General features: G+C 37.7%; 5 protein-coding genes across 8 annotated transcripts; 2 read left to right on the forward strand and 3 right to left on the reverse strand.

Annotated features, from left to right (window-relative positions):
- Nucleotides 1-3: 3 nt before the first annotated feature.
- On the reverse strand, nt 4-1,663 carry LOC104824604 (putative two-component response regulator-like APRR4; the record flags this gene model as incomplete). Its single annotated transcript, XM_010556699.2, has 6 exons — nt 1,593-1,663; nt 1,328-1,463; nt 1,061-1,213; nt 621-941; nt 424-500; nt 4-144 (listed from the first exon to the last, which is right to left on the reverse strand). Coding segments are annotated over exons 1-6 (867 nt in total), but the record flags the coding sequence as incomplete, so codon positions are not given.
- Nucleotides 1,664-2,080: 417 nt separating this feature from the next.
- LOC104824415 lies at nt 2,081-2,911 on the reverse strand. The gene has a single exon (XM_010556484.2). It carries the CDS (start codon nt 2,860-2,862, stop codon nt 2,617-2,619), a length of 246 nt encoding a protein of 81 aa, XP_010554786.1. The 5' UTR covers nt 2,863-2,911; the 3' UTR covers nt 2,081-2,616.
- A 563-nt stretch (nt 2,912-3,474) lies between these two features.
- Nucleotides 3,475-5,968, forward strand: LOC104824417 (AUGMIN subunit 1). Of its 3 annotated transcripts, none has more exons than XM_010556485.2 (7): nt 3,475-3,592; nt 3,726-3,996; nt 4,188-4,320; nt 4,402-4,536; nt 4,669-4,792; nt 5,322-5,459; nt 5,602-5,968. In XM_010556485.2, exons 2-7 carry the CDS (start codon nt 3,741-3,743, stop codon nt 5,707-5,709), a joined length of 894 nt encoding a protein of 297 aa, XP_010554787.1. In that variant the 5' UTR covers nt 3,475-3,592; nt 3,726-3,740; the 3' UTR covers nt 5,710-5,968. The 3 variants fall into 3 exon arrangements, with proteins under 3 accessions (XP_010554787.1, XP_010554788.1, XP_019059318.1); XM_010556486.2 differs by having other exon boundaries at nt 3,736-3,996; XM_019203773.1 differs by lacking the exons at nt 3,475-3,592; nt 3,726-3,996 and having other exon boundaries at nt 4,230-4,320; nt 4,413-4,536.
- Nucleotides 5,969-6,164: 196 nt separating this feature from the next.
- On the forward strand, nt 6,165-9,047 carry LOC104824418 (mitochondrial fission 1 protein A-like). Of its 2 annotated transcripts, XR_773446.2 has the most exons (6): nt 6,165-6,343; nt 6,775-6,913; nt 7,100-7,221; nt 7,305-7,368; nt 7,462-8,373; nt 8,513-9,045. XR_773446.2 is itself a non-coding variant. In XM_010556487.2 (5 exons), the coding sequence occupies exons 1-5, from the start codon at nt 6,251-6,253 to the stop codon at nt 7,545-7,547; spliced, it is 504 nt and encodes a 167-aa protein (XP_010554789.1). In that variant the 5' UTR covers nt 6,165-6,250; the 3' UTR covers nt 7,548-9,047. The 2 variants fall into 2 exon arrangements, 1 of the variants encoding a protein (XP_010554789.1); XM_010556487.2 differs by having other exon boundaries at nt 7,462-9,047.
- Nucleotides 9,048-10,661: 1,614 nt separating this feature from the next.
- Nucleotides 10,662-13,267, reverse strand: LOC104824419 (regulatory protein NPR5-like). The gene is made up of 2 exons (XM_010556489.1): nt 12,557-13,267; nt 10,662-11,763 (listed from the first exon to the last, which is right to left on the reverse strand). Exons 1-2 carry the CDS (start codon nt 13,034-13,036, stop codon nt 10,783-10,785), a joined length of 1,461 nt encoding a protein of 486 aa, XP_010554791.1. The 5' UTR covers nt 13,037-13,267; the 3' UTR covers nt 10,662-10,782.
- Between the last annotated feature and the right edge of the window lie 3,302 nt (nt 13,268-16,569).

Consider the following 16,569-nt stretch of genomic DNA (forward strand, 5'->3'; position numbering starts at 1 on the left):
TGTAGGGTTTTGATGCATCATCGTCGAGGTGTTCTCGCTGAGACAAGGTGGAGCTGGGTAGTAGTTTCTGTCTGGTGGACATGACAAGGGGCGTTTCATGTTCTCTTTTTCTTCTTCCTGTCTCTTCAGATACATTCGGTATTTCTGCAGGAAAAAAATATTTTTGAAAAGAAATCAACTCATTGATAATTGTTTTAGTATTAGAGTTCAAATTCTAAGGTGTGATTTCAAAAGTTGAGAAAAAAAATCATTCATTCATCTAAAAATTTTGAAAAAAATTAATCGTAACAACCCTAATTATTGCGGATATTGTTTAATTAGTTATTTGAGTATACGATTTTGTTGGAGTAATCGGTTTCTTAGAATAAATCTGCAAAAGGGTTCGAGAATTGATATGAAATATAGAATTGTTTATTTAATTACCTGGAGATGACTGGCGACATTTTCTCTTCTGAGACTCTCATCATTCATTATCTCCAAGATTTTTTTTGGAACAGCCTCTATATATCAACACTTAGGAATAAATCATACGGTATATAGATATAAATATAATTAGATTATATATATATATATATTTATATATTACAAAACCCTAAATTTGATATGAACAAAAAACTCACTGTCAACCCCAAGCTGATTGACGGCATCCAAAAACTGACGATGAAGATCGGTAGACCAAATCACTCTTCTCTTTTTCGAAACCCTACCATGCACGTGATCGCTGTCATGTCCTTCGTCGAGGACCTTTTTTCTAGGGTTTGTGAAACAAGAGGACGAGGTCTCACCCTTCTCTTCTTCCTCCGCACGTTCTAGAACTTTCTTAGCCACGTGTTTGTATATCGTCCTCAGCACCTCCGGTCTTATCGGCTTCACCAGATAATCGCATGCACCGTTCCTCACACCTTCGATCACCGATTCCACCGAATCATCCGAAGACATAACTGCTTATACATGATAAATAACGAATATATTATATATATATATATATATATATATATTATAATGGTACGTATGTTTATATTTTATTGACGTGAATGAGTGGGAATTTAAAAATGCTTACTGATGATGGGGATATCTGTCTCGGATCTGATTTGTGAAAAAATCTTGGATCTTTCGGCGTTTAAATCTTGGACGTCCACGATGGCTATATCGCAACTATTTTTGCTGCCGCGGAGAAGCGACAAGGCGGCGGCCAATCCGTTGCATTTCGTGACTGAATCATTATTATTTCATGAAAACATAAGAAGAAATCGAATATATATATAGATCTATCAAAACTGAAATTATATATATATATATATATATATATATATATATGTATATGTACCTTGATATTTAAATTCTTTGAGTTGGTTCTCCATTGTGAGGAGATAGTGGGGATCTTCATCCACGACCAGCACCCTCAAACCCTCCGGAAATTCGCCGTGAAAAACACCGAACTTAACGAACCTAGCGACAGTGTTCTAAACAAGACAGACTATGTGTATATATATACCATCATCTGAAAATAGATTGTCATGAATTCTAAACCCTAAAAAGGTTTTTTCCCCTGCAACGCAGAGGAATCTTGGGAATGGCGGAGAAGACCCTACCGGTGGAGAAGAAGAAGCAACAGATGCTTGATCGGTCATCCTTTGAGCTGTGAGTTCTTCTTCTGTTTTCGCCTTGCACTCGCAGTTCCGAGAGTTTTTAGTGATACTGATTTTATCTCTTTTATATTGTTTGGATTTTATTTTATTAGTAACTAATTTTTTACAGATAATTATTAATCGAGATCATATCTTGATAATATCTTAATCTTATCAGAATATTAGAATTTTTTTAAAATAATTATTAATCGAGATAATCTTTTTTTTTAACAAAAAGATATTAAGTATTTGAATACTTCTAGTTATCTTTTTGTTTTTTATTCAATAAATCTATGTTCTATTTAAAAGTAAACTAAAATAGAAAAATAAATCCGTTGAAATTCGGATACTATAATTTTTTTTTAAACTTTTCGTCAGTTCGAATTTTGAATGAATAAGTTATCATAACATATTTTCTTCAAAAAGGAAATCTTACTTTTTTTTTTCACCAAATGTAGTAATCAATATATTTATAGAGATATTAATATTTAAAATATTTGTAAGTAAGAGTTTTGGCGACTCCGAATCCGAAACCGACGCCATTGTTGCTCCTGCTGCTCTGCTTCAACTCATTGGTTCTTCTGCTTCTAAAGCCGTTACTTTTGCATCTTCCTCCTCTTCTTCCGCTTCACCGGCTTCTCCGTCCGCGGCGAAATTCAGCTCCCATTGTCCATCTCCGGTTCCGAGAGCTTTCTCCTTGCCGACGCCGTTGGTTCATCACCCTCCGGCGAGGAAAGGCGACAATCACTACCTACGGCTCCCACGCGAGTCGTTGTCCCCTCTCGGTGATAAACACATGGGAGCTCATGGAAGGGCTCGTGGAAGCATCTGTCTGAAGAAACTGTATTCACATCACATACGTCTTGCTTTGAGAAGAAATGGCAGGCATGATGACGCCGTTTGTTCATAAACATGGATGATGATCCTGATAGCCATTGTTGCAGAAAGAGAAGCTCAAGTGGAAGACCTTGTGGAAGGGCGGAATTGGTCAGTCAAATCTGGCCGATTCTTGTTTGACCCACGTCATCACTCCCTCGGCTTCACGTCCGAGCCTCTGCTCCTCCACCCTCGCCGCCTTCAGCCGCCGCGATTGCTCCTCCACCGAGAAAGTGCTCGCATCCGACAGGAACTCTTCCCCCGCCGGCCACTTCCGGTCACCGGCCTCCGCCGTTCTTGCCTTGTCTCCGCCGTGTTCCTTGTTAGCCGCCCCAAGGCAGCACAGCGTTGAGCCCATGCGTCAAGAGAGAGAGATGAATGCTGCGTGCATGTTATATTATTTATGTGATGATTAATTCATTGTGGCAGCGGAAACCATTTATTGATTAAGAGACATTGGCTGTCCACATATGAATTAAAATAATTATAACGATCATTTGACTATATACTTCAATGATATATAATATGGTTTGAGTGGAGCTAGTGAGATGTTACATCAGAGTGATCTAAGATTCTACCGAACTCGTTACACGCAATGTGCATTTATTCACATATACAGCTAAAATTTGGCCGTATATATTATATACTGTTTATTATTTTCACGCAACCACTTTTTCTTAAAAAAATAATGTTACTCAACTCTTGATAAATATATATAACAAAATTTAAAAGTTTCTAAATTTTGTATGGTCGTTTCCATATTTTATTTATTTTGATTTTGTCTTACCAGATTCCCAGGGTTTTAATTTAAATTTAAATAAATGGTAATGACTTTTTGAATTCAGAACAATTTATCATTCAAAATTTCCTTGATTATTTTAAATCTGTAAACTCAACTTCTAAATTCTTGTAAAATTCAACCCATTACACTGTTCCCTTGGATAAAAGATAATATATACTCATTTTGATCGTACTGTGGGAGTTGTGCCGCGTCTGACAGGAAGAACCCGTATTCTTCATCATCGGCAAGTTCTAGGGTTTTTCAGGAACGCAATCGCAAACCAACAAATCACCCTAATTTCGAGTCGGTAGGTGATGTTTCCCGCTCGCATCTTCCGATTTCATCTTTTTTCTTAGCTCCAATCGAAGCAATCCAAGGTTAATCGCCCACTCTTAGCCTTATAATTGATCTGCGAAATTGAACTCGATATTTGAATTGAGGTCATCGGAGAGAGAATGAGCGATGTGATAGGTGATCCGGCGACGGTGAGCGAAGCCAAGGGCGGTTCTGACGCCGCACGGATCGCGGAGGTGCAGGCGTGGCTCACCTCTCAGTTCGAATCCGCCGGCAAAGAGGTTCCTACCTTCGAATACACTCACCGGAGCATTGCCCATCTCTACAATCTCGCCACCGCTTCCCAAGCCAAGACTCAGGCTGCAGCCATTGTTGGTAATGATTTTCGGCAAAAGGCTTCGGAGTACCGAGCGCAAGGTACTTCGTTGCAGTTCCTAAACTCTGCCCGTTAAGAGTTCAAATTCGTTACTTTTGTTCGTTCCTTCTATAGCTTAGTATCATTAATGCTGTTGTTCCATTGATGGGCAATGCTGTTTCTGGTTATACAAGCTTTATGGAGTGAGACAGAATATGGGCTTATCTTCATCATTCTGGGTTTATTGATGTAGCGGCTAGGATAAGAGAGATTTTGGAGAATGTTGGGTTGGCACAAGAGAGCTTACCATCAAATGTGGTCTCATCGGCGCAAGTTCTTGCGAATGTTGCGAATTTGTTGAATGTAAGGGACACTGAACTGAGTAGGTGAGTTGCCTTCCGCTTCATAGTTTATTCTCCTTGGATGTGTGTTATGTTCAAAACTGTTGCCGAAGAGTATCTGTATAGTTTTCTTGTAGCAATGGGTGACATTTCGTTGAGGAAGACTGGAGTGGAGGAGAAGAGGGCTAAGGCACAGAAGGAGTCCAAGATTCTTCTCGATTATACAAGAAAGGCGATACAGAGGTTGACATATTTAAAGAAGTAAGATTCTTAATGGAGAAACGACCAACAAATTTGACTTCCAGCATGATATGTTTGTGTTATGCACCTTTTTCCGAGGTATCTGAGCAAAGGAAATGCTCCTTATTGTTTTTGCCATGTTGGCTTTTGCAGAATTCTTGCACAGCTAGAGGATGATGTAGCCCCTTGCGAGTCCCAGATGGATAATTGGAAGACAAATTTGGAAGTCATGGCATCAAAGGAACGTCAGTACATACAGCAGTACAAGAACTATGAGGTAATAGCCACCTTCTTTCAGTTTACCTTCTGGTCCAGGTTAATAGTACTGACAATAGGCTAAACAATTAGATTTGGTGGAGTTTGCCATACCATGGCCGGATTCATGAAAATGGAGAAATACCTAGCTCTTGCAGGTCTATAGCCATTATGTATACCAAAAAATTGTCATTTGCTACATTTCTAAGAGTGAGAGAGAGATGTTAAAAGCATATCCTTCCAATGAGACTGTGGATAGTCAATCTATCTTCTAATAATCATTTATGTGTACAGACCTAAAGCCCTTCAACCACATAACAAGGAGCTTTTTGATTCCCACCAATTTTCTTGACCATTTGTCAAGAAATATTGAAGAGTGTTCTATAGTAAGAGACATCGATAGTGGTGTCTATTGACCTGCTGTCTGTTGGTCCATAAACAGAGCTACAAGGAAAATAAAACAAAATTGTGCCTTTTTTCTAGTTTATGCTGTTCCCTCTTAACTTTCATAGTCACCGGAATTAATTTGTGATTGTGCTTATGTGGGGCAGACGTTACTCAACCGTGTTGGTTACACTCCCGATATCAGCCACAGGGTACTGGTAGAAATGGCTGAGCACAGAAAGGATTTGGAGAAGAAGACAAAACCCGTCCTCGACACTCTAAGAAGTTACCAGGACTTGCCCCCGGTAAATACACAATAAGGGTGTTTTCCCTTTGTGACTGACACCGAGATTGAATCCTCCATTGATGAAACACTTCTCTATCTCTCTCTATACGTACCATTGGTTGGTCTTGCAAATTCATGATATGTTATTTGTGATGGAGCAGGATAAAGCTCTGGCAGCACTTGCAATAGAAGACAAGAAACGGCAATTCGCTGCCGCCGAGAAGTATCTTGAAGAAGTACTGCAGTCAGCCCTTGCCACCGGCGACTAATAAATACCCAACCAGAAATTATCCTCTTTGATGTTTCAGCATTTTCGCATCATATGGTTTTTTCTTGGCGTGTTGTGTGTTTCCTGGTGGAATATCTGATGCAACCTTTGCCCTTTTATGTTCTTCCTGAGATCCCTTGTAGTTTTTCACTTTGATCCTGAATCATTGAATTGTGCTACTATTGTTAGGGTTTTATATTGGGAAATTTGTGTGATATTTACCAAATCGACCCCTAAGCAGTATGGTACTAGTTTTGCTGTTTCATTGTCTTCATGGGAAATCATTCTTATGGGAGAGTAGGGTTTGATTTGATATTCTTATGGTGGATGGGGTTGTTTTTGAAAATAAATAAATATTGGATAGTACTGCGTGAAACCCAAAATACTGGAGGTCTAGTTGATAATATCAACTCTTCCGTCCTTTGGCTGTTGTGGGTCATGGTCATTGGTCATGTCACGCAGGTGTTCTTCTTCTTCTTAAGAGGCCGAGCAAACCCTTCCTTTAAATCAGATATTTGGATCGGCTTCTCTGTGTTGTTTCAATGGATGCTAAGATGGGACAATTGTTCGAATCCGTTGGTTCCTTCTTCAGCGGTGGCGATAAGATCCCCTGGTGCGAGTGCGATGTCATCGTCGTAAGTCTCCTCCTCCTCCTCCACGCGTTTTCGCTTATGGTTTTTGGATCTTTTCCGCTCTCAAAATCACGGTCCGTTTATGGAGATTCGAACATTTCCGTGCTTTTCTGGGTGATTTCTGATGGGTGGGTTTGCTTGAACTCCACAGTCCGTGGAGATTGAATTAGAAATTGGATTTTGATCTCATGGATATTCGAGCGGTGTGATAGTTTGTGAAAGTAACGCGCTGTAATCGCCCCTCGAATATTGCAGGCGATCCGATTTGGATGAATTTGTTTGCACGCGCACATACACTCGCCTTATCGGCCACATGGAATTACTATGAAATATAACTATAGTCTGATGGTTCATGCGTTGGGAGCTTCAATGGTCTTGTCCCCATTTTTATTAGTGTTCTGGTCACCGACTCAGCCGTGCTGTTCTGCGGGCAGGGGTGTGAAAGAGAGGTCCAAGAGGCCACGGATGGTGGCTCCGAAGAACTTAAGAAGGAGACCATAATGCGATTATCATGGGCGCTTGTTCATTCTCGTCAACCGGAAGATGTGCAACGTGGAATCGCCATGCTTGAAGGTATCTCCTTTCTTGTTCCATGCCGTAGTTTGACGCACACTAAGATCATTGGGGACCATGCTTTGTGCTAAATGGCTCGCCTATTGCAAGTTTCATCAAGAAGGCTGTGGGAATCCTTTCTCTTTTATTTTTCCGTGCAAATATGAGACGGGCAAAAAAAGCTGTGTTTTTTTTTCTTTCTTGCAGCATGTCTGGCAAATAGTAGCCCTCCTTTGCAGGACCGAGAGAAGCTTTATCTTCTTGCCGTTGGATACTATCGAACCGGTGATTATCCAAAGAGCCGTCAGCTCGTGGAGCACTGTCTCGAGGTTGATACTTAGTCCAACTCTGTTTCCTTCCGTGGTCTTGTGATGTTCTCTGAGATTCTCAGCATGGACTAAAATTCTCGTAGATTCAACCTGATTGGAGGCAAGCATTGGTCCTGAAGAAGACTGTTGAGGACAAAATCGCAAAGGGTAAGCACTAAAACGTTCTGTTGGGGTAACCAACGTTATCTATCCAGATCTATCGAGTTGTCAATGGACGTCCATTTTTTGTTGTTGTGGCAGATGGTGTAATTGGGATAGGGATCACGGCTACAGCCGTAGGCCTCATAGCTGGTGGAATTGCTGCAGCTTTGGCCCGCAAGAAATGACCACCTATGGACGCGATGTGCATATGAATAATGTGTATCTATAAGTTTTCTTCCCTTTGGTGAGTGTTTTGTGTATTCATGATCTCTATTTTAACAGACTAACCAAATTTCTCTCGCAAAAGGATAACATGTGTCCAAAATGTGTGTGGGCGAGATGAGGATGTTGCGATGGATGTGCGGACATACACGGATGGACAGAATCCGGAATGAAAGTATTAGAGAGAAATTAGGAGTCGTAACCATAGAAGAGAAATTACGGGAAGGGCGCATAAGGTGGTTTGGATATATAAAACATATACCGTTCGACGCTCCGGTTAGAAAATTAGAGAGTATAAAGATATCTCGTGAAGAAACGAAGAAGGGGTAGGTTTGGAAACGAGTCATTAGGAATGATTTGGATGTGTTGTAAATTTCGGAGGATACGATTCAAAACCGAAATGAGTGGAAAAGAAGATCATTCTTCCCAATTACATGCTCCTTCAACCCTCGGATTCTAATGCATCAAGTAAATCGTTTCTTTTGCTGGTTTAGATGGGGCATTTAATCGGCCACATGCATGCCTGCGTAGTAGTCATGGTTGAAGGCACGCTTCCGATCTTCAAATATATTTCTGCAATTATTGTGGATTTATCGTTGAACTTTATTTATATCTGCATTTTATAGCTAACCATCTTTCACATTATACAACGTTTTGGCGATAAAAGATGGGCGGTTCATCGTCCAAGTCGAAGAACACTTCTCGTGGCCGGAAAACGGCCAGAAGATTGACAAGACATGGCAGTGACAGTAGCTCGGCTGATTCGCACAGCTATCACCATTCTTCACGGTTCTTTCATTCTCGTTAACCATAATTGTTTTGCACCAAATACTCAAATACCATACCACTATTCCATATATACATATATATATATATATATACACCTTGTGTTCTATTAAATAGAATTAAAGAAGAGTTTTGTTCACAGGCGAGGACATCATAGCTACTCCAAGTCGAAGAAACCCACTGGTAAAAGCAAGGCGAAAGCGACGAAATCAAAGAGACGAGGGAAAAAGATACAAACTTCAGACTCTCGCCACTTTTCGGTAAAGAGAATTCTTAGTCATGGAGGAAGCAAATCTTGGAAGGGGATGTCGGGAAAGCTGAAGGGAAAGAGAAAGATTGATTCGTATTCAGATTCAGATTCGACATCTTCGATGGGTCACCATCATGACACTTCCCATTGTATGCACTCGCCACCGTCGTCATCGTCATCGTCATCACCTCCTTATCCCGACTTATGTGGCCATCGGTATTCTAACACCCATTGCTTACATGATTAATTAGACGAAAATGTCATAACTCGGATTATCTTCCTCGTCGGTGATTGTTATAGTCTTTGCCGATCTTCTTCTTCTTCATCGCTGCACAGTTATAAATGTTGTGAAAAATTATTCTAAGAATCTCAAATGTTCTGTAACCTTTGTGGTGAATGCAAACATTACAGAGCAGAGTTTTCAATCTTCTAGGGTGAAAACAGAAAAGATAGAAGAAATGGGGTCAGAAAAGGAGAAGTTAACAAAATGTGGGTTAGGGTTGTAATTTTTGTCTTGGAGCAAGATCCGGTAGAACCGGGTCTTGGTGGACCGGGTACAGTTGGGTCGGTAGGTAAAAGGTCCTTTAGATTATTGCTTGGCCCAACAAATCTAAGAAGCCTGACACGTTGGCCCGATTCAAATGGGGTCCTTTTTTATTATATAATTATTTTTTAAAAAACTAAGAGGTTTAAGGATCCTTTTTTTATTAAATTTGATATTGTTTGTCGATTGATCATATGACATAAAAACCAGCATTAGATTAATATATTTTTATAATGTGATTTTTTTTCTTTCTAGAATGGAGATTCTAGGGTTTTCTGGTATAATCTATAGAGTGTTGTGCATTTATTTTCAGTTAATAATAATAATAATAATAACTACAAATAATATAATATTTTAAAAATAACATAATACTTATCAATCGATCTAGACCGATCATTGAACTTAAAAATAAATAATCAAGAAAACTGTAAACGTCACCTGACAGATCATCATTATCAACACAACACTCCATCGGATTGATTTGGCTCTACGTTGTAGAAGAGACATTCAGTACATACATACATACATATATTATATATATATATATATATATATATTATATTGGCTTTTTTATTTGAATTATTTATTTCTTTGTCTTTTTGTTAAAGCTTATATGCCCAAAGGCATTTCTATCCCCTAATGGCTAATAATGCCCCACCCTCATTGTGCTCGTCTTTACACAACCACAGATTTGACGCTTCAAATTTTAACAAAAACATATCCAGAATTTGTTTCCTTCTATTTTAATTCTCCTTTTAATATTAATGTCTCTCCCCTTTTAAGAATCTGAGTTATATATACCTCATTATATTATCATTTGTTAGATGTACATTTGCATGTATGTATGTATCGTTTGTACTTATATATGTATGCGTGCATGTACATATGTATGAATAAATCATTTATTGAAAAGCTTGGTATTTTAATATACCGTTCCGTTTCAGAGTACACAATGCATGCATCTATCAAATCGTGTACAATTATATAAACTAAATTGTAAACAAATTAACAAATGGTGATAGAAATACATACAAAACATTTTTAAAAAAAATGTAAATATATAAATTAACGTCTGTGTCACCATCATCATCTGCAAAGTAAATAGACATTATTAATCGAAATGTCTAGACAAATCACAGTAATTCACCTGCTAACTTATTTTTTTTTTCATGTGAAAATGAATATATATTATTATACAACGGATAATATAATTTTTCAAATCAAATCTTTTGTATTGGATTTGACTTGGACCTCCTTAACCAATGTAACTGTGTTTTTCTGCATTTGTTGGTTACCAAAGCCAAAGCTCCAAACGAACTTACAGTGGTAGTAAATTACTTTATAAGTTTTAGATATGTTTAAGTAAATTCGGGTGAAATAAAAATAAAAATAAAATCCATTTTGAAAATTGGAAAGCTTTTTTTTTTTTAACCTAAAAACAAACAACGAGATTGATGGAACATGGTGAAAACAAAATGATTAAAATCTAATTATAACTAAAATAAACTTGTATTTTTTTTTATCACCTTCCATGCAATAAAAATGTTATACATCTCCATATACAAAAATAGAGTGGTTAACCATATGGATAACAGTATCTGATCATCAGCTAAGAATCCTAGAAGTGATGATGATGATGATTATGATACATGGATAGATCATGATGATGCCTGCTTTGGCTACTGTTATGATCCTCCCCATGATTCCGACTCGAACCCACCTGACCAGAACCAGAACTCGCTGCTCCAAGATTCAGATAAACCAATCTCGAATCCAGGTTGTTCATGCTTCCACCACTGCTCCCGCTTGTACGATCTTCGTTCATTGGCGGGAAAATCGCTGGGCTGTTGTCGTTGTTGTTGTTGCTGTTACCTTCTTCACGCGAGATCACCATTGCAGCGGACTGGACCAGTTCGAGGCAAAGCCTGAGCTTGTTCGGCTCGATGTGGGTCAACCCGGGAACCGCCCCCTTGAACAAGAAATCAGAAGTTAGGGTTCTTAGGATGTCGAGAGGTGTGATACCATCCACTGTCCGGACAATAGGGTCGGCGTGGTGGTCGAGAAGGACGGCCACCATGTCCGGGCAAACCATCTCTGCCGCCACGTGGAGAGGCGTTTTACCGGCCGGGCCGGCCGGGTAGTTCACATCTGCGGCGCCTAGCTCGAGCAATGCCTTGACCACTTCCCTGCTGCAATTCTCCACAGCGTAATGAAGGGCGAGAGATTCATCAAGGTTGAGGCCTTCACCCATCACCATAAGTTTCACGAGCTCGACGTCTGAAGAATCCAACGCTCGCCTCATCCTCCTGATCTTCTGATCTTCGAGGTCTTGGGCCACGGAGAGATCGTGATGGTGGTGGTGGTGGTGGTGAGGCATAAGCGAACGTCGCGCCATTGAGGATTTGAGACGGAGCTCCTCGATCTTGGCGACCACGTCGATGGGAAGATGCTTGGCCAAGATTTCCGGAGGCAGGCCTGATTTAGCGACCAAGTGAGAGCAAGTGGTCCACAACTGATGCATGTCTTGCTTTCTTGAAGCTATAAGAACCCTCATCACATCTTCAATGGAAGCCTTCTCCACCATGCTTGCCAATTGTTTCTGCAAAAACAAGATTTAAAAAAAAAAAAGACAAGATCTTGATCCAATCCCCGACAGTACGTATATAACTCAGATTCTCGGATGAGATGCTCGAAAGCATCATTTAAACAAGTGGGTTAGCTTTGCTGGATTTGCGGCGGTTTCATGCTTAATTTAAGCATCAAATTGAAACTGACCCCCCAAACCCAAACCAAGAAAGTGAGCACACTAACTCATCAAGTTTCTAAATTGGGGAACTGGTTTTAAATCCGGAGAGTTTTCCCCAAATCGGGTTAAGTGCAAATCGATGCAAAATCATCTGATTGGTAAGGCGGAAGATCCAAGATAAAGAACACACATTTTCAAGCTTGAGCACATCTACACATGAAATCAAGAGGCCAAAAAACGAAAGCCGCCATTAAGAAACAACATGACCCATCAGAAGAAGTTAATATATGAAGATAGCCATCGATTGTACATTTGTGAACGATCAAGGGTTTCGAGTAATTAATCTTGACCCGCAAGAGCCAAGTCCGTCTAAGAACAAACAAATTGAAATGTCTGTTATAGACGAAGGAAAGAGAAGAACAATTGACACAAATGCAAAGCATGGCGTTTGCTTTCGAACTCAAAACATTACCAATTAGGAAAACCAAAACTGCAAAACGATGAAGATGATGGAGAGGAAACAGAAGAGTGTTTTATCAAATACGCAAACCAGAACATCAAGAAAGGCGAGACCTTTACTCGATGTGCATAGATATAAACACAAAAATCAAAAGGTATATGTTTATATATATACGTATATATGAACCTGAGTTAGCAAGGCGAGCTGTTCGACGCCAAAGTAACGAGCGGCTGAGAGGGTTTCGAGTGCGAGATCAACGGCCGAGGTGCAATGCGTGTGCCAACACCCTCTCTCCCCGCAATTCGGCCTCGGCTCGTGCTTCTGCGGCACGATCGACACTTGCCCACTGTACAGATACTGCAGCAGCAGCAGGAACACCTCGTACCCGACCGAGTTCACCGGTATCACCCCCGCCGGTCGTGTCGGGCTCACGTTTCCTGGTCCAGGTCGGGTCATTTCCGACGGGTCGAACCCGGTTCCCGAAGGCGGGTCGGGTCCGCAGAAGAATTTGCGGAAGAAGAGGCTCCGTGCAGCGAGGATGCACCGGTGGGCGTGGACAAGACGGCCCTCGACGCTGAAGGTGACGTCGGAGAAAGCTTGGCCGTTGATTAGGAGGTTCAGGTAATCCAGCGACAGAGATCGCAATGATTCTTCGAGACTGCTCATCGTTGAAGTACTTTATTTTTTTTCTGATCAGTCTCGGGAAAGTTAGGGTCTTTTTTCCGGTAAAGTTTGTTCCTTTTTCGTTTGGGTGGAGAGAAAAAGGTTCAAGCTTTGATCTTTGTCGATCTTGAAGAAGATCAAAGCCACACTGTTTTCGCCCTTCTCTGCGCGCAGAGAGAGAGAGAGAGAGAGATTCTTTAATGTTTGATGGGTTGCGTTGTGTTGATAGATATTTTCTTCTTTGCCCAGATAGAGAAAGATAAATCTGGATGGGTGAGGTATTTAAAATATGGAGGGTATAAATTATTAATTGGTTTGGGTTTGGTTAATGTAATTAAGATTAGCACTCTTATTACCATAATTAGAAATAAAAATAACATATAACAAAAAAATAAAAATAAAATATACAATAATAAGGTGAGGAGAATCTAATTGGGGGGGGGCAATGAAAAGAAGGGGAAATCATTATCTTTGTGAAAAAAAAGAGGGCAAAAAAGTAATAATCACCATTAGTAGATAGATTCTCATTAATCCCTTAATCCCATATCTATTTGCCCTATCCCCTTTTTTCCTCTCTAATTTTGTTAATTAAAAATACTTGAGATCTATAATAAAACCAAAGATCCTTGTTATGTCCTTTTGGCCCGATTTGGACATGTGAAAGCCTTCATAAACCGAAGCAGATCTCTTTTAAAGAAAAAAAAAATCATGTGTACACACACATACGTGCGCACTTACATGCATACATATATACATATATAGATGTACATATTGAGTGGTGACACCACATTGGGATATTATGGTAATTTGGACAGTGGGTTTCGATGGATAAGAACATTGGCCTAATTGGTTAAGGCAAAACGGGTGAAAATTTCGGACACTTGTGTATTTGATTTGATGGTTCGGTGTTGACCGTTGCTCCCAATTCTGACCATCTTCCCCCCATTTCTATCTTGTTCTCTCTCTTTTTTTTTTCATTTTAATTGTTGGAAAATCATTACGACTGATTAAATCGTGGTACTTAAACGTTAATTATGGGATTTTATGAGGAAAAAAAATACAGTTTTGGAGGGTAATTAATCAACCCTTCTTTTGGGTTTTGCTAATTGCGGTCGGCTACTTAATTATGGGATTGAATTATCTTCTGTTCCTTAAAAGGATTTATAATTAATTTCTTGAATTTTAACATATATAATGTGTGTATATATACATAACACCAAAACAAAAACAAAAAGAGAAGGAAACTATTCTTTTTTCCCTCTTGGTATTTTTCTCTTTTTATGGGTAAATAATTTTGAGAAATGAGAAAATAAAAAAAAAGAGGAGAGGGAAAATGGAGGGAGAAAGAATGACAACACAAGAGGGGCACTGACAGTCGTATGATACGAAGAGGTCTGATTTGACATTTGACTTGTCTTTTCACTTCTCCCTATTTTTTCCCTTGAAAATTTGCCAAATATTTCAAATTTAACCCTAATCATACCTTAACGGATTTTTCTTTCGAGTTTTACGTTTTCATTTAAATTTGTTTAGCTTATTTCGGTTTTAAAAGTGTATTTCTTCGGTTTTATATTGAATTGATTTGATAAATATACATTTCCAATTGATGGTTTGATTGAATCAATCTTTGATAATTAATTTAGAATCCTAGGTTGTAATCAGCTGTAACATAACATAAATACGACGTCTTAGAAGAGCTATAGAATATGAGCTCGATTGTTATGGTTTCGTATAATAAAAATTCTATATTTTTTTTTTTGAAAATGTGTCAATCGGAGAACCATAGATTATTAAAAAAAAAGATAAATGAATGAGTATTCTCTGTTATTTTATTTAAATTCAAAATATTTCTTAAATATAAAAACCTCCAAAAATTCAAAACAAAATAATAAGAACAGTTAAATATCTATAAATATAAATCGAGAGTAAACCAAAATGAATTAACCAACGCTTAACCAGGTCTAAACCGATCAAATTCAACATAAACCATCAAATACAAGACTCGCTTTAAAAAAATAATGTGATATAGGAAATGGGAAAAGGGGTCATAGTTTAATGGGATCCTAGGGTTTTTGCTTTCTCTTATCTTTACTCTTTCATTTAGTTAATGTTTCTTTTATATATATAATATTTTCCTCGAAATTTGGATGGAAAAAAGTAAAGTTCCAAACCACTCAATTAGCGGTGAAATGATAAACTAGAAAACACATTTTTAAAATTATAATAAATATCTAGATGTTAAATACTAAACATGATATGGTAAAATAAACAAGTCCGATTATATATATAAAAGTACCTGATTCAATAATTTTCTTTCTAATGACTTCAATACATATATATGACATATGCAATTGTTCACATAAAAGTACCCTAAATAAAAAATTAATATATGAGTGGTTAATTTTGTCAGACAAAACACAAAAGTGGTGGGAGCATCTATACCCCATTAATAATTAGGGTTTATAGAACCAAGAAAGATTCCAATTAGTGACCCTAATGAGGATTATCCTTATAATCTATCTTTAGATGCCATTTTAGGAAAATTCGTTACACTTCCCCCACAAAAATCATCTAAATTTTAAATTGTATATCTAAAAATCATATTTTTTAAATTTTATATTACAATCAAATTAAGATAAATTATATATATATATATATAATGTTAGTACTCATTATAATGTTAAAGATGCAAAACATCACGACCGATAATGTTGTTATAATTCAAAGGTTGTTTAATTAATCATGTAACGGTTCCCGCATTTTGTATTTTTTTTAGTAATTTGTAGTTATGTATTCCATCTGTTATTTTCAACAACTTTCGGAATATTTAAAATTAATTTCCTCACTTTTCTCTTCCTCTTTTTATTTATATATTGTTTTTGTTGTCGCTTGCTTGCTTTTTGTTTTCCATTTCCCGACAGCTTTATATTTTTTTAATAATATATTGACAGAGTAAGGGAAAAGTTAAATGGTACCACCTTAAATACTTGACGTGAAAAAATTTGATCTTTAATTTTATAATTCCATCAGTTCAAAATAATTTTCGCAACCACAGCAATTTCTAGTATTTTTAAAAATAATTGAAAAGAATTGAAAAATATATAAAAGACATAATAATAAAATTTATATTTTTTTAATAAGTATTATAAAATAAAATAAATGTCTAAAATAAAAATCGCAACAATATATAAGCTATTTTTTAGATACAAATTTTAATAATTTTCTAGATGATCTAACAACTTTATTTTGTTTAGAGGAAACAATAGAAGAAGATCAAATTATATATTAATCGAAAAAATGGAAAATAATAAGATCATCAGGATATATATATATATATATATTAATCCCCCACTTATTTGGCAATTTCCACTGTGCTTTAACAGTTAACAACTTACGAATGGTCATTAATCCAATCTAAAATGCACAGTTCTATTTAAAAAGAAAAAAACTATCAACTTTCGCACCAACCACACACAAATATGCATATTCACACATTTATACAATTATACCTGAAATCATATATATATATATATATA

Source organism: Tarenaya hassleriana, unplaced genomic scaffold (genome assembly GCF_000463585.1).
Source record: "Tarenaya hassleriana unplaced genomic scaffold, ASM46358v1 Cleome4, whole genome shotgun sequence".
Lineage (NCBI taxonomy): Eukaryota > Viridiplantae > Streptophyta > Magnoliopsida > Brassicales > Cleomaceae > Tarenaya > Tarenaya hassleriana.